The sequence below is a fragment of the Hipposideros armiger genome, unplaced genomic scaffold (genome assembly GCF_001890085.2).
Source record: "Hipposideros armiger isolate ML-2016 unplaced genomic scaffold, ASM189008v1 scaffold_1039, whole genome shotgun sequence".
In the NCBI taxonomy this organism is placed as follows: domain Eukaryota; kingdom Metazoa; phylum Chordata; class Mammalia; order Chiroptera; family Hipposideridae; genus Hipposideros; species Hipposideros armiger.
The window spans coordinates 311,084-329,529 of NW_017732389.1; the positions used below are offsets into that span (position 1 = coordinate 311,084).

The 18,446-nt window shown below is 36.0% G+C and overlaps 1 protein-coding gene across 1 annotated transcript in view; it reads left to right on the top strand.

Annotated features, from left to right (window-relative positions):
- TDRD3 (tudor domain containing 3) overlaps positions 1 to 18,446 on the top strand; it is a 140,941-nt gene that overhangs the window by 19,593 nt on the left and 102,902 nt on the right. The window contains exon 2 of the mRNA XM_019631701.1: positions 17,419 to 17,503. Within this exon, the coding sequence (XP_019487246.1) occupies positions 17,419 to 17,503 (85 nt within the window). The remainder of the gene's footprint in view (positions 1 to 17,418; positions 17,504 to 18,446) is intronic.

The following is an 18,446-nucleotide window of genomic DNA, read 5'->3' on the forward strand; positions in this document are numbered from 1 at the left end:
ACCTATTGGTAGCTTAGCGGCTGCTCAGCTCGGGCTGGCATCGAACCGCTGTTGCTCAGAGCTCAAACTCTTGAGCGAGCTCTTAACCAACTGAGCCACTCGGCCGGCCCTAATAATGATTTCTTATAAAAGATACTCATTGATTTAAAAAAATTTACTTAAATTTCTTTCAAAGTAATATATGGTTATAGTTTTAAAAAATCAAATGATACTGATGGATTTATAATGCAAAACAATTGTTCCCGCTCTATCCCTGTCTCCCACTACCCCATTCTACTTTAGCTCTTAAATGTTCTTGATGGTTAGTTTTCTCTTTCAAAATAATAGGCTTTTATCAAGCTGTCTTGATTTTATAAGTTATAATTGTATTATTTCTCTGTTGATTCACATGATAGATGAATATATAGCCTTGTCCTATTATCTGTCCTCCCTAATAAATTATATTATTTTCAAGATCTCATTACTTGATTCACTTCTTATTAATCTGTATTTTTACAGTGTCAAGGTAGATGATATGTACATTTTGTCATGTAGCTATACGTAAAGCTCCTGTATCTTTCCTACTGGGTGCCACTATAGCCACAATTAAATTTATAGTGTTCCAATTATTGTGGCTGTAAATTTTTTTTATAAAAACCATTTAAATAAGCTCTGAAAATTTCTAAAATAAATTTTATTTTCTTTCTTATACAGCTTTGTGTATTTCCTGGAGTTTCTAATTGCCATTATTTTTTGTTGTTACGTTGCTTGCTATTATCATATCGTTTAGTTCTTTTAAGATAGTGGTTCTCAATTAATGGCAATTTCCCTAACATTCTACACACAACAACCCCACCTCACCCCCACCCGACCATAACCACTGAGGATATTTGGTAATATCTGGAGATATTTTTGTTTGTCACAGCTAGGGAATGCTACTACAATCTAGTGTGTGGAGCCCAGGAATGCTGCTAAACGTCCTACACTGCACGGGCCACCCCTCCTACAACAAAGAATTATCCAACCCAACATGTTAATATGGTAGGATTAAGAAAAAACTTAATCACATCCTTGGAATTCCTCCTTCCCTTTGGATGCCACCTCCCCCCTCCACACACACACACACTTTTTTTTTCTAGAGGCCCCTGCCTTCTCGCTTTGTATGTTAATCCAGGCTGTCATCATCTCTGATTTGAATTGATGCAAAAGCTTCCTAATCAGTGTGTCATCTTCCACTATTGATTGCTTCCGGTCTGTTTTTTTCTTGTATGCAGCCCGAAACATTCCTGACCAATCCACATGGTGGTTAAAGAAAAGAAAGAAAAAGAAGGGGGAAAGGATTATTTTGCAAAAGCAAAACTCTCAATATTATCCTGAATGTTAACATTCAAGTTTTGCAGCGTCATGATGAGGTACTTTCCAGGAAATGGCCGAGAAAACAGGAAAAGGATCAGCAGTCTGGGAAGGTAGATCTGGAGCTGTTGGCAGTTATAAGGCGTATTATGATGTTAAAAGTCTAATGACTCAGACCCAGGTGGGACATTCAAGATCACCTCTTCCAGCCCTTGTGTGAACCTGAAGCACAGAAGTGTGAGTTCCTTACCTCAGGTCACACTGTGAGTTAGTGCCAAATCCAGGGTTCAGACGCGGAGCATTTTTCACTCTGAATTTAAGTGCGGGTGCTAAGAGCATAGACTGGATCACTTCTCTGCCTTTTGGCTAAGATCAAGTGTAGAGCATAGACCGGAGCTAGGCTCCTGAGGTTAGCATGCCAGCTGTGTGTCCATGAGCAAGTTAATTGAGCTCTTTGTGCCTAAGCTTCCTCATCTGTAAAATGAGTAATAATAGTACCTACCTCATAAAGTTGTTGCGAGGCTAATTATACATGAAGCACTTAGAACAGTGTGTAGCACATAGAAAGCAGTGTTAGCTGCTGTTATTGTTACTGTAAGACAGCCTGAGTTTACTTATACATACATGGTCTAATTTATACATGCTGTTACTTACAACTTTGATTTTACAGTACAGGGAAATAGCATGGTGCTTACAGTGTGTTTGTCATATATTATAGGGACTAGATTAGACATTCGATGTTGCTGAAGGATGTGGCCTGTGCCCTTGGTGTGGCGTGTGCCGCTATAGACTCCTGACAAGCTGCCCTGAGATGTGGTACCGGCTGGTCGGATAAGCGCTTCTGCGACTCGCTCCCACAAAGATGTGCTTCAAATTCGTGATTTAGCAAAATTACACATTACTCTGTTGAGACTTTGGGTTACTTAAACAGTGTTAAATCCTCAAATGCTACTGTGTTAATACAAAATATGTTCTGGATGTTAAATGGGAAAATAGGTTCCCTTGTTTAATCAGCTCTGTATTTGAAAAAATAGAAAGAAAACCGGTTGTTTACTGCAGGACTCCTCGGAGCATTATTTAACGTGTTATGTTAGCTTCTCTTGTGACTTTCTTAAAGAGCAATATGATATGTGACCAAACTTACTTGGTCCTGAGACTGATTGTTTTGGCAAATGGTGATCTGGGTTTTGTAAAATAATCATCTGCCTTAGAATTGTATTAATATGCCTCAGTTATAAGTGAGATATTCCTTTATTAAGGCAGAGAGTGTAAGAAGTTACATATTTGTCAAATAAGGAAACTGCCAGTAGAAAAAGGTATAAAATTGACAAATGATACCTTTCTTATCACTCTCACAGACTTTATGATGCTATATACCACTTTAACATTGCAGTTACAGAATATATTACTGATACTACAGTTTGGACATGGAATATGCCTTTGACTACAATTTACATACCTATTTCACAGCTCTGAGCTTTTTTCAATCATGCAAAGTTTATTATTCACAGAAATGACTGACAATTTTGTTGCCAATGAGAAGGAAAACTGAGGATTACTTTTTTGATGTCCTAGTTGCAGGGTTCTGTTATTCCTCGCCCCAACCTGTGATACTATTTCCTTCTGAGAGCCTACCCCTATCTCTATGCTATGCAGACCTCACTGCCCAGTTCATCTTATTCATACAAGGAACAAGAGAACGTTTTTGCTTCTTTTCGTTGTTTTCATGTCTACCAGTTCCCTGGACCATAGACTTCTTGAAGGTGGTTCTGAGCTTTTAACTTTGTATTACTTACAGTGCTAAATAATTCTCAAATAAAACGTTTGCTGAGAGGAGGAAAGAATTCATGAGACCGAATTACTTTTAAGGAGACTTAAAAAAAAGAAAACTCTTTGTTAATGTTTTTGACCCTGTAAAAGTCCAAATTCTTGTAACCTAATTGACATATGAGTGCCGTTACACACACTGGAATCTACATCTGTATATTGTTTCTACATCTGCTCACAATGAAGTATCAGATTTTTTTGACAGATAAACTAATGAGGTTTGAGTCCTTATTTAAAATTACCTGCACTATGAATGGACTGCCAAAATGCGGGTTTCATGTTTTTCTAAACTATAGAAGTTAAAGAAAAAAAAGGGATTCACTAAATGCAGTTTTGTCAACATACAGTTTTTGTATAGTTATACTTTTAGATTAATACTTGCCCAAACTACTGTAAATATTTAATAGAAATGCACATATTTAGTGATTTGTATTATTTGATTAAATATCATCTTTGTTCACATGTACATCTTTAAAGTAGGAAAAATTTTTTTTTGGAAAATGGTGATGGCTTTGTGTTAATAAATGTTGAGATTATATTAATCTATAACAGTTCCTAATTTTTATATGCCTGATATTACAAAACAATGCTTTATAGCCCTATTAAAATTGAGTCATGTCAAGGATTCTTTCATGGAGATTAGTGAAGATATAACTATTACATGAGGTATGTGCTGTTTCTAGACAATCCTCCATACATGACAATGAATACATTGATGTATAAATCATGAGATTATTCTGAAAGTTCTATTTCTATTGCAACACCAGAGGTTTATTTCTAGCCTTCAACATCTGTATTTGTATCTCCCTTCTACAACACTGAAAACCCTGGCTTCCAACATCAGTTATATTGACTCATTTGCTCAAAGTATTTTCAGAGTCTCTATAGCCATGCCCCTGTGGAAGAAGAAACCTACATGATCGAGTTCAAAATTTGTTTAGTTTTTAATGTTCCTTGTTTTGTTTTGTTTTTTCTTTTCAGTCATCGTTATATTATTAATTTAAAATATAGATAATTTATTGAGTTGTCGGAAAAGTCAGGACGTATTTTTTCTATGTTTTTCATTGCAAAAATGTGTCATGACTTTTCCGACAATCCAATATTTTTTTCTGGTTGTATTTAATTTTAGGTTCCTCGTATCTTGTTGATTAGGTTTTATACTTTGAACGTATTATTGTTTTTCATAACAGAAATGCTGTGAGGCAGCTCTGGTATAATGTGAAGAAGACTGGACTAGGGAGGGATTCGAAGGCTTTGGTTTTGCTCAGTGTTGCCTCTTACTGTTGCCACTTACTAAATTGTGTAGTAAATTAGCAAACATCTGAAATTCTGATCCCTCTCTGCTGATCCCTCTCTCTGAATCCTCTCTTCTAATTCCTCTCTCTTTCTGATTCCTCTTTTATGTGTATTAAGGCATTATTTGCATGCAATTAAATTCACCAATTTTAAGAGCATAATTTGATGGATTTAGTAATTGTATCCAATTGTGTGAATGGATTTCTCACCTTCCAGTCTCTGTGCATTTGAGCCCCTCCCTCAGTCTGACCCCAGATAACCTCTCATCTGCTTTCTGTCACTAATAACGTTGCTTTTTCTAAACTTTCACCTAATGGAATCACACTGTATGTATGTAGTCTTGTGTGTGTTGCCTTCTTTCACTTAGGATCATGTTTTTGAGATTCATCAATGCCTTTGTATGTACTACTATTTTGTTCCTTTTTATGGTGGTATAAATATATCACAATTAAAAAAAAATCCATTCACCAGCTGATCAACTTTTGGGTTGCTTGTATTTTTTGCTATTGTAGGTAATGATGGTTTGAACATTCATGTACATATTTTTGTATAGATATATGCTGTCATTTCTCTTTTGCATTATTTTTATAGTGGTTTTTCTAGGGATTATAGTATATAATCTTAACTTTTCACAGTTCATTTACTGTTAATAATGTACTTAACTTCATGTAAAATATAGAAATGTTGCAACATCTGTCCTATAATTCACTTTATCTTTCTACTGTGTGTTCATTCTGCTGTTAATTCTATTTTGTTTCAGAAATAGTTTTCTGTTCTAAAATTTCTATTTGATTTTTTGTTTTTGTCTCTGCTGAGACTTCTCATTTCTTTGCTCCATTTTACTGTATTGCAAACATTTTTTTTTCTTAATTGAAAATAGTTATATTTATTTTAACATTCTTGTCTGTTAGTTTTAATATCTGGTTCACCTTGGGATCAAATTTGATTGCTTTCTTTTTTCTAGAGAAATGTGTTCCATTTTTCCGTTCTTTTATGTTGGGTAATTTTGGATTGTGTGCTAGGTATTATGAGCAGTTAAATTGTGGCTATTTGGTCCTTTTGCTTTTCACTGATGAGTATTGTTTCCTGTGTTATAGATGGTGCTTTTTCCCACAGGGCAGGGACTGCAGACTGTTTTGTGCAGCAGCTCCATTCTCTGTTCAAATCTTTCATCTTTAGCTGGGCTGCTTTCAGTCTGTTCTGCACACAGGTGATTTAGAGGTCAGCTAGAGATGTGGCTGGACAGAGTTTGGGGATCTCCTCTTTTGGTCTGTTTCTTACAGGACCCCCCACATTCTTCAGTGCTCCTGGTTTCCCCACGTTCCTGCCTGTCCCCAGACCGGAAAGCTTGTGGGTGTGTCCTGTGTGCAGCTGCTGCTGCTGCCCACCACTGGGACTGCTCCTGGCTCGAGGCCTAAAGCCCTGGAGACCAGAACTTACTGGTAGCTCCCTGTCCTCCCTCCTCAGCTGAGCATGTCTTCCTCAATTTGTATTCAGTCATTGGAGGTGCTTTGTTACTTGTAAAGCTCTTTAGGGATATTTGTTTATCAATTAACATTTTTAAAAATAAATTTTAAAAAATCATTTTATTAAAACATTTAAATATTTCCAAAAGCACAAAGTAATTCATAATTATAGAGTTTAAAGTTATTTTTACCCATGCTAATACATATAATATGATCTAGGCCATGACTTTTAGGAATATATCTTGTAAAAATATTAATATTCACCCTCTAATATGTGTCTACAAATATACTGAAGGAGTTATTGTAACATAAAATTAGAAACAACCTGAATACTTACATTATGTTATACTCCCTGTGTGGAAGGGAATATTGTGCATCTATTGAAAAGGATGAGACTGGGATCTTTGTATGTTTGACATGGAAGTTGGTGATGATATATTCTTAAAATGAAATGACCTATTGCAGAAACTTTTGTATAAAAGGAATCTTTTTATAAACAAGTTTTTCTTTCTAAATTCTACTCCAGTTTATATGTACGTATTACAAGGATGTACCCAAGATTTCTAATAATGTTCATTTTTGGAAGAAGAATTGGGGAAGGACCACTTTCAACATTTTATTATACCTCTGTACAGTTTTTAATTTATTATTTAGAGATTTGAGCAAACCAAACATGTTCACTGAAAAAATTCATTCAGGAAGAATAAACGAATCAAGGCATTTAAATGGAATAGAAAATGTTCTCCTTCACAGATTCTAATCTAAAGGATGACCTTTCAAAAATTGTTTTATTTAGTTGAATCAATTTTTTCCAAATAATCACTAAAATTCATAATAAGTGTATTAATTTTCTTTAGCTGCTATAACAAATTACCCCGAATTGGGTGGCTTAAAACAATAAGTGGACCCATCAGTCCTGGAGGGAGGCCAGAAGTCTGAAATCAAGGTGTGTGCAGAGTCGCACGCCCCCCAGGGGCTCCGGGGGTCGGGTATGTGCCCTCTTGCAGCTTCTGGTGGTTGCTGGCGTTCCTTGGTTTGAGACCTCATCGCCCAGTGTCTGCCATCATTTTCACATGGCCCCTCTTCTGTCTCAAAACTCCCTCTGTCTCTCTCTTATAAAGACAGTTGTCATCGGATTTAGTGCCTACCTGGGTAATCCTCTCATGATCCTTAATTTAGCTAAATGTTAAGACCACTTTTCCAAACAGAGTTAGCGTTCACAGGTTCCAGAGATTGGGACATTTGGGTGCCACCCATCAGCCCACTACAACAAGATACAGGCATATGTTTAAATTATGTCTTCTAAGCTCAAATATTAAAACTTTAAAATTTATTTACAGCATTTTGATTTCAAAAATTTAATCAATGCCAAGCATTTTGTATTTAAAATGCATTTAAAGAAGTGAAAATTAGAATGATTAATTCATATTTCTTGACTAAGATATATATGTGGACTATTTCACTCTTTTGGCAAAAAAATTCACTTCTTTGTTTAGTATTTACTTATTTAATTTAGTAGCATATTTAAGTGACTGCCCTTTTTGATTTTAGGCCTTTTTTCATTTCAATTTATGAAGAATTGTTATGCTATTAGATGGTGAAACATATGATACATATACTAAAAATAAATAGGTTTTTGTCATAATTTCCTATGATAATTGAAGTAGAAGATTTTCATTTTTAAAGTTTTGAATGAACAGCATTAGTTTAAATTATAAGTAAAATATGTCTTCTTTTAAAATTAGATATTATAGTTGTAATTCTCTGTGCTATAGAATTTTAAATGTATTATCAGTTGTTTCTTAACATCATTGTTTTAAATTCTGACATAAATGACAGATTGAACAAAAATAATGGCAGTGTATTTTGCATTGGAAATCTGTTTGGGGATAGAAACAGGTCTACATACAACAAAAAGAAAAAAAGGAAACAGTTCTACAGTTTCATGGAATAACTTATTTTTGTATTGTTAAAAATATATGTGCATTCATCTGTATATGTAAAATTGAAAGATTTTAACAAACTAAAGAATAAAATTCTTCCCATCTTTTTGACATTTTGTTTTCAGTGAGTTGAAAGTGAGTATCATGTTAGAAATATGTAGTTCAGTCTTCCAATAAGGATTCATACATACTTTTCACTATTAGTTGTAGCCTTCAATGAAATTCCCTTTATTGTTAGGCAAATTTCATTATTTTGCTGTCTTCTAAGAACTTTGGAGACATCTTTGAATAGCATTATGTTTTGAAAATATTTTCCAGAACAAACACCAAAGGTACAGTGTTTAAGAAGGAAGACAACCAATATTTATTTAGCATCTGCTTTTCACCAAGCATCCGTTAGGTATTGCATGCTATCTCGTTTGTTCTTAAGAACAATTCTACCCATCAGTATTTTCAGTATTGGCTCCATTTTTTTTAATAGGAGAGGAAACTGAGGCACAGAAAGATTAAGTAATTTGCCTAGGATCCCACATGTTTCAAGAGTGAGGCTGAGATTTGCATCTAGTTCTATATCACTAAAAAAAAGCACAAGTCAGATGACAGCCCCTCCAAGCTACTCATAAAAGTGCCTCTCATTTTTGTTGTGATATCTTACGTTTTTAAATAGCATTTCTTAACGGAGCATGCATTCTCCTGGGGCTAATCCTGAGGTGTCTTTGGCATGTGCTGTGCAGGAACGGCTGCTGTATTGCAGTCATCACCGCACAGGGCTTCAGGTCTGACGTGCTCCTCTCTACCTGATGTGTGGTTTTATAGCCATCCCCTTTGTGCTGAGGGAAAGATGACAGAAACATCAAATCTCACGTTTTAAAATGAATTTTTGTTAAAAATAACCTCAGCTCTGCTTCTGAAGTATGAAAATGTTGAATTAGAGGAAGAACATAAATTAAAACCTCCAATGAAAGTAAAAATATCCAGGCCTTCATTGTATACTTTTAAATTTATGTGAAGGCTTGATTTGCAAAAATGAATAATAATATAGGAGCCCATTGCCACTATACTTTGTAATATATTAGTTATGGAATTTCAAAGGAATTATTTGCAAATTTTTGTTTTCTCAGGTGTTATATTTTTTAATACCAAATAAGTATTCTGGGATATTGTCTTCATGTGTTGGTTTATGTATGGGGAAAATATTTTAGTATCTGAAAATGGGTCATAAAAAATAGAAGTTATGATTTATTGTCACCTATCTTCTTATAGTTATTATCTTAAAATTCTCATGCTTATTATCATGTCAGAGAAAAGCAACTATTGAAGTAATGTTGAAAACAGTCTTTGTAACATTCCACCGCAAAAAAGCATTAGTCTGTAATAAATTATGTGTACTTTTTATAAGTCTCTTTCTCCAAAGGATGAATGTAGGAGAGAAAATTGTCTTTTGATATACTTCATTTTTTTTTTCTTATGGGGAGGTACCTTTTGAATGTTTACTAAATGGGTTTTTTTAAACCCTGAGTGATCTTTATCGCAAACACAAATTCTAAAATTATAATCGCCTATTTTATTTTCTCTGATACCTCTACTCCCCAACAACAACAACAACAACAACAAAAATCCCAATAGATGTCGGAAACCTGTATTTTAAAGCTAGTTTAGTACATCTTTGGAGTCTTAGCTTTTGATAAGATGATACTATTTTACTTGTGAAGCAAGGTTGTCATCTAGTGGTGTTTTCAAGTAGCACATCCATCCGAATTAGCTAATAAATCTTCAGCATTTTAAAGTGCTGAAAAATAAACCTAGGTTTCAATTTTTCAGAATTTAAACACTTTTATATGCTTCAAATTAGATACAATTTTACAAAGGATTTTCCCTAGCACTTTTTCTAATTCCTACCTTTTAGTCTTTAATATTGTGCCAGAAAATTTTGTGTGACTACTGAAATGAAAGTTTGAGTACTATGGATGTTAATCTTCACGTGTATCAAGGCATTTCATAATTCTTTACATCTCTAGAAATTGTTTATTTAGAAAAAAAGATGTTTCTGTGGTACAAAGTAAAATTTTACTTTTTGCATAATTATCCTTTCAGTTTTTGTGCAGGTTAATTTTATGAAACATTTGCATTTAAAATATTAAAGTTTTCATGATGATTTCTTTGCTTTTGATGTTTTTATTTTATTTTATTTTGTAATGTAACAGTCTGAAAAGTTAGTGTAGAAGAAATTTAAATAGGTTTTAGTGGTGTATGTGTGTATAAGCATGTATGTGTGAAAAAAAATTAATGTCTCAGGTTAGCTAAATGGAATTAATATACATGTATGCATGCAAAGAAATCATACAAAGTAAAAACTGAAAAAAATGGATTTTAAAACAGTTTATTTTTTATTAAAATAGTTTAAGATCAACACTAAGTGATTTACTTAGAGGTGCTTTAAATAATACATAACTTGATTTGACTGATTGATTCATATATATATCATGGAGAAAATTAAGTTTAAAACTGGAGTTGATTTGGATCTTTATTGTATTTGTTGGGATAAAAATTGTGGTATCATTTTGGCAAAGTAGGTGGCCACTTTGCCTAAAGAAGGGAAAAAATAGTAGCAATAGAAGAGGCACTAATTTATTAAGGGAAATGAAATAAAAGACTTCTTTTTTTATTTTTCACCATTTGTGTGGTGTAGTACTTCCTCTTCTGATTTACCATTAGTAGAATTCTGACCCTGCTGTTGGCTGTGCTTAATAGAGATTTAGGCATGGAATTCCGTGGATTCATTCAATTTACTGCTTGTGTACCAATTCATATTCTTGGTGATTTTTTTTTTTACCCCTAATGTATCTGTAAACTCTAATGAATATACTGATTTCATCTGTACCAAGTTATGTGAAGCAAATTTTGTGTACAAATTCTTAGTAACCTTGTTACCTTACTAATCCTGTTACTCAATAAAGTTAAATATTGTATTTTCCCAAATTGTATCTATAAATAGGAGTTTATAAGCAATTTCATTAGCCCTAGAGGAGCAATTTAGCAAGTTATTATTTCAGTTTCTCTGGGTATAAGAATAATAGCAAAAAACAAATTTTGGAGCAGGTGTATTACAATCCACTTGGGGACAGAAACAGGATAGGGAGAGTGAATAGAGAGACCTTTATTCAGGTAATTTTTTTTTTTAAGATTTTTTTTTTTAAATTGGGGAATTGGGGGGATGGGAACAGTGCTGGGGAATTGGGGAAAGGGGAACAGACAAGTTGCTGTCGTTTTGTTCTTCAATCTAGTTGTGGAGGATGTTGCTTCACTGGCCCCAAGTTGGCACCATCATTGCGCTCTTCTCTGGCGAGGCAGATCAGTCGCCGGCTTCTGGACGGCCGCTCACTGCGGCTGCTGGCCGCTCACGCTGGCTGCTGGCCACACACGGTAGCCCATGGCAATCCACTGCCACAGGGACTGCAGCCCACGCCGTCGCCGGCGACTCATGGCAGCCCAGCTCCAGGTTGAGCTGTTGTTCAGCATCTTAGCTTTGGAGGGCAGTGTCACTGGCCCTCATATGTGGGATCCGAACCGGGGCCCTCTGGCATCCCAAGCGAGTTCTTAACCATCGCGCCACTCGGCCGGCCCTATTCAGGTAATTTTTAAAAATTATTTTATAATGTGGGAATTTGCAGGAGGTTGCCAACTTTCAGATTTGCTGAGATGAAAGATACCTTTTAATATAAGCAATGTTTTTGATTATCTGTTATGTTGTATTCTCTCCTGTCCCCATATTAGGTTGGGTAATTGGGAGTTAGTTGTTTTTATTTTCTTTGTGATTAAGGAGGAATTTATTTATTAAATTCCCATTTTGGTATTTGGTATTTGGTATTTGGATAACATATGTGGACCAATAATCTCAATGTGGTCGCAAATAATGACGTGTAGATCAGAGACCACAAAAACCACATGAGGCCATTTGATTTGGGTTTTGTTCAGAGAGGGTTAAGACCACTGTGGAGTAGTCATCGTCTAGATATCTCCTTCACTTTTTGATTGAGCCCCTATCCATTTGGGAAGAATGTTTTCACTCTTGGTTTTTCCCTTGGTATTTGAAAGAATTTTCATGTGTCATCAGCCTACTTTGTGTGTGGAATAATAGATTCTGTCTTTGATTATTTGAGGGATTCAGGCCTCAGTTCAGACATGAGTGCATTCATTGCTGGGATGGGTGGAGGTGGGTAGAGGGGAAGAAAACTTCAGTGTTTGTTTTTTTCTGTTTCTGGCCAATTAGAACTCCACCATCAAAAATATATGGTGCCTGGAAATCTGAGATAAGAGTGAGGTCTGTATATTTTCAGTTCATAAAATATTTAGTGTAAACTAAATGATTTGACACTTTTGAGTCTGATATAGACAACTCTGGTAAGAACATTTTTTTACTTGCATAATTATGTTCATTGCTCTCCAAGTCACACAAAGTGACCTGAAAGACGTAGTTCTTTTCCACTTTTGCTTGTGAAGAATGTCAGCCATGAATAGTATATCATTTCAGAGACCCAGCACAACCCTGCATGTCAAAGACAACTTAGAAGTGGACCAGAGCGAAGAAGCAGATAACCTCGATACGCTAACACGATTAGAAAGTACGAAGTGTGTGCGCCACTTGCGGGCTGAAACGTGTTTTGTTCGGCTTGTACATTGCTTGACAAAAGCATTAAAAGCTAAAAATGAGGAGATCTGCCAATAACTGCTTCTCCTGTCCCCCTAGTGTCACCTGGAGCTGAGTTACGGCTGCCCCCTTTCGCCAGGGCAGGTTCTCCTGTTCAGTTTGTCTCCATCCCCTCAGTATGCTCATTAGAGCCAGCGGAGAAGTTAGACTCCAGATTTTACCTGCTCTCGGAGGAGTGGGTAAAAGGAAAGTTGGCTCTCCTTTTCCCTTGCTGGTAGTAAGACGTGTAATGGTGACCCACTGTCCGGACCAAATAAATGAGATTAAAATGATAGTACAGTAATACCTTGGGTTGCGAGCATAATTCGTTCTGGAAGCAAACTACTCGTATCGCAAGACATCGCGTGTTTACCACATTAAAATATATTAGAAATGTTTGCTCATCTTGTGGAACACTCACAAACCAACTTACTCACAATCCAAGGTTTTACTGTATTTGTTTTGTTACAGTTTTCTGCGAATTGAGTTAGTTGAACTGTAGTTTGGGCGCATGTGTTTTATATGCCCACGTGACTTCTGAACGGAGCAAGAGGCACTTAGGCAGAGTGACCCTTCCTATAGAATACATATTCATTATTTGCGATGGAAAACCTCCTCTCCCCAAATTGGTGGATACTAATTAATGTTAAAGCTTGTACTTCTGAAGTAAAAAGAGTTGCTCAGGATTACAAATTAAGTGACTCTGAGAAAGACTGAATTTTAACATCTATTTAAGAAAAAAGGAAGCACTTTCTAAAATCTTATTTTAAAAATCTGGGCACTTAATAAATTGTGATTTTAAGTGGCATTATGTGAAGGTAAAATTAGTGAAAAATATTCATCTATTCTGTATCATGCCGAAATTGAGCCCTTTAGTGCCCTGCTTGCCAATAACATGTATTCTGATGTATTTTTAGTTCATCATAGTGATGATTGAGTGGTTTTGTAATGTTACTTTTCCAAAATCTCCATTAGAGAAGGAAAAAAAAAAATCTGTGCTTTGCTGGCTGTTTCAGTAAACAAGACCCCTCTGGGGTTTGTTTCTTCTTTAGTGTCCATGCCCTTGAGTTTTACATGCTGAAAGATGGCACAGGGGAACTGATAGGATTCTCTTCCCTCCAGCCCCCTGTGCTGTGCGGATGTGCCCCGGGGCTGGGTCTGTGCCTGCTCCATTCTCAGCTGCTTTCTCCCTCGGTGACCCCTTTATGGCCGCCGGGGAATGTTGTGTCGTCTATTCTGTCAGTCACTGCGTTACTGTGGTCTCTCTTGAAGCCAATATTTGGGCGTTAGACTTACTTTTATCCCTTCTTGTACTCATTGGTAATATTGGAGTTTTAAATGTTTACAAAACCAACCCCAAATTTTATAAATCCCAAGTTATGGTTAGTTTAGATTCAGTCCTCCTGTGAATATGGTCCACTATTTACAGAAAGATGACCAAGATGTCACCGGGGAGAGGTGTGAATGGGTCTCCTGTTTTCTGCGTGAATACCGAGTAAGTTGTAAGGCTCAAGTCCTTTTTTTCAAAATATGAAGCATGACTGAGGGACACTTGTAAAACTTGTAAATTGAGACTGAGCCATATTTTAGAATGTGTTATATTCAAGAGGTCTTTTATAGGAATTATTTGAAAGTAATCACATGATGTTTGACATATACTTTAATAAAGCCAGATTTTCACCCTGTTAGGGCTTCTGCCTTTAGAATTTTTTAGGTAGACTTTCCCTTTTTATATTTTGGTATTTGGTAATTTGGGGTTGGTGTTTTTATTGATAAAACATTTTTTGAATCGCTAATTATTTGTTAGCATTAGCTCTCTGATCTTTACTACAAAACTAGACCTGTTCTTCTTGAATATATTTTGGAGCTCACTGACTGAATTTGCCTGGCTGTGCTTTTTTTTTTTTTTTTAATTGGGGAATTAGGGGAGGGGAACAGTGTTGGGGCATTGGGGAAGGGGACCAGCCAAGTTGTTGTTCTTCAGTCTTAGTTGTGGAGGTCGCCAGTCACCGTCTGTCTGGCTGCCCGTTGGCAGCTTGTGACCTCTAAACTCAAGGTGCTGTGTTCAGTCTTAGTTGCGGGTGGGCATAGCCACCATCCCATGCAGGAGTCGAACCAGCAGCATTATTGTTAAGAACGCATGCTCTATCCACTGAGCCATCCGGGTGGCAGCTCAGGTCAAGGTGCTGAGTTCAGTCTTAGTTGCAGGTGGGCATAGGCACCATCCCATGTAGGAGTCGAACCGGCAGCCTTGTTGTTAAGAGCCCACGCTCTATCCACTGAGCTACCCGGGTGGCAGCTCATCTCAAGGTGCCGAATTCAGTCTTAGTTGTGGGTGGGCGTAGCCCACCATGGAACAGACAGTCTTGTTGTTAGGAGCACATGCTCTCACCAGCTGAGCCATCCTGCTACCTGTTGGCAGCTCAGCGGCAGCTCAGCTCGGGCACAGCGTCACTGGCCCATGTGGGAATCAAACCAGTGGCCCTGTTGCTCAGAGCTCGCACTGTTAAGCTAACTCTTAACCAACTAAGCCACTCAGCCGGCCCTGGTTTTGCTTTTTGTGTGTGTTGGTGAAATGTCCAGTTGACCAGGAAACTGATTTGTGTTGGCTTATGTTTATGAGAAGATCATATTCCTAGTATTAGCATTGGTTGATAAATAAAAACGGTGTGTTGTAATGAAAAGACTGCTGAACTGGGAGGCAAGAGGCATTCTTGTTTTAACTTTGCATCGCTTAAGTTTGTATTTTGGGACAAGTTTAAGTAACATACGAGGGCCTTTTTTCGTTCATCTGTAAAATTGAAGAGGTGAATTTTGATTATTTTTAAGGATCTATTCTAGTTTCTCTGACATCCTGTAATCTTTTAATTCTAAAGTGTTGCTTGTATAGAAAACAAAGTATTTTATTAAACATTGCATATTATTTCCCCATTATGTAGGAAATCTGAAAGTTGTGTTTTTGTAATTAGCATTTAATATATCACCCATATTTCATTGTACACTGTTGCTTTCTAAAATATGTGTCAACCTACATATACCTATTTCTCAGTTTTTCCCCATTTTCTAGTCAGAATATTCCAGTTTATTACCTGTAGAAAGTGCTTCACAATTTTTTACTTCCATGTTTTTGCTCATACTATGCTCTTTCTATACATTCTTTCCCATCCCCCAGCCACTTTGAGCCCCTAAAACATTTTGTTTATTATTTTGGCCTTGTATGATAGCTGTTTATGTATTGTGTTATGCTGTGTAAGACTGTATACTCCTTGAAGGAAGGTGTTTAATTTTCATTACTAATTTTATTGATTTACATAATATTTTTCACATAAATAATTAATATTTGTGGAACTGAGTTTGTAAGATGATTAATGACAGATGCAGTCAAAGGCTATGATAGTGCAAAATGAACAGGATCATAAGGAAGTTAACTTAGACATTTTGAATTAAAGCAATGTTCTAGCTAGCCATCTGTGCTGACCGCAAACATTTGTATCCCATGGTCACTTATGTATTATTATAACTACCTCCCGTTCATTTATTCTTACTGACTCATCTACATACCTAACACTATTTTTCCTCTGTAACCCACCTAACTGCTTGCCTTCATTCAGCATTGTAGTTTAGCACTGCCATGGTTTTAGACTTTTAATAGTATCTAATTTGCTAACACATTTTTGCTTTGTTTTATACGAGTGTATATGCTTTCCTGATTTTCTCTACTTGATCTTGTTCATAGGCATATCAACTGTAACCTCCCGTAGTTCTTTTACACTCTTCAATTTTCACTTTCTCTTCTTTTCACTTGCTCTTCTATTACTTTTGAGAAATCATTCATTGTGTTTCCTAAAGGCACATGCCCTTTGGTTGCCGTCTCCAAGCACCGTTTGTATTGACAGGTGTCTCCGAATCAGTCTGTTTTTGCAGGTTGATGGTGGAACTGCTGGCCATCAGCATTGAGCTTGAGTTGGCTCTGTCAGACGAGGACTTCTGTATCTTTTTAGTGGGGGAATGCCTGCAGTGGTGGCACCAGTGCTGGCACCAGCCCTTTGGTTAAGGGAGGTGGTTACAAAACATGTCGAATGCTAGCGGGCATTTTTATAGTGGACCTTTGGGGGGATGATACCTGAATTTTAGACTTTGTCAAAGAATTTCAGAGTGGCCATGCTGTGCATGGATAAATGAATGGAGACAGATGATCACCCCACCTCCCTCAGATTCAGTAACCTTGAATTCATTATTGTCTGCGACAGATGTGTGGTGGGTTTGGACTGGATAAAAGAACAAAGGGCAATAAGACAATGAGTAGAAAAACTGAAAAGAGCCAGGAAAAGTAAAAGATATAAGGTAAAAAATTACCCATCTTTGTGCCACTTGGAGTCAATAGTTGAACGATTCCTGAGAATGTGATGGTAAAGAAAGAGGACGTGAGAAGATAATGTGTGAGAAAGTGGCAGAGTGGACTAAGTTTAAAACTATGCTGTTTTTAGCTCGGTTCTTACAGCACATCTCAATCTCTAAGAGTTTACTGGATTATCAAATGTTTAAGTCAGATACTATATTTATGTAATAGTAAAGAGTAGCTTATGCATTCCTTAAGAAGCGTATTGATGATTAAATAGCTTTTCTTGGAAAGCATGTGGACAATTGTATTAACACAATATCCCTTTAAAGAAACAAAGAAGGAAAAACACACATTGTCCATTCTGTTCTACCAGAGATTGTAAATAAACAGAGACTGCCCAAGACTCTTCCCCTAGTATTTGTAGAAAAAATTCATAGTAGGGAACAAAATTGCATGTTGACTTAAAAATAATTTTGGTTAATTTTGATTGTAGAAAATATTAAGCCATTTATTTTATTTTCACAGGTACCTTTCAGATGAAGGCATTGAAGCTTGCACGAGTTCTCCTGACAAAGTCAATATCAATGACATCATCCCGATTGCTCTCAATGTAGGTTTTGTTTATTAATTTACAAACATTTTAAATCTGGAAGCTACATTCATGAAAAATGTTTCATAGAATAAACTGGATCATATAAGTAATAGGGAATAATAAAAACATCTCTTATTTTTATTGTCCATTTTAAGTTACAGTGATATTTGTTGAATTTGGTAATCTCATATCAGCCAATTATTAGATATGTATGTTTCTTTTAATATTTTTATTATACGGAATTCAATGGAAAAGGGAAAGTTCAATTAAACTCTGTATTTTTAACTCCTGGGAAATTAGGGAAATACAGTTAGTATGCACTGCCTAGGGTTTCTTCAGCCCTTTCTGGATAATAAAACACTTTCTCATTAAAAAAAAACAAAACTCCAGCTCTACATTTTAATCCAGTGATCAGTTATAGAATTTCGTAAAATACGCTGTCTATATAATAGCAGTAAATACTGATCATATTCATCAAAACAAATTGCCATTTAATAGAAACTCTAGTTAGGTTATAGCTTCTTGACAGTTGTATTGATTATTTTAAAATAACTTTTCCTGCTGGTACAAGTAATATATATTGTAGAACACTTCAGAAAACACAGTAAAGTAAAATAAGAAAGTTAAACCTATTTATAATTACTATTAACATTTTGGTAGGTATTTCTCCACTCTTTCTCCCTCCGTCCATCTGAATAGCTATATCTTTTCCATAATTGGGATTGGCTTTTGGATATTTTGAAGAGTTATAAAAATTGTTTGAAATATAGATGTAAGTAAACAAATATTCTTTTTTCAATCTTGCAGTTACCCCAGTGGAAGGTTTTTTTTTTTGTTTTGTTTTTTTTTAAAGATTTTTATTGGGCAATTGGGGAGATGGGAACAGTGCTGGGGAATTGGGGGAAGGGGAACAGACAAGTTGCTGTCGTTTTGTTCTTCAATCTAGTTGTGGAGGATGTTG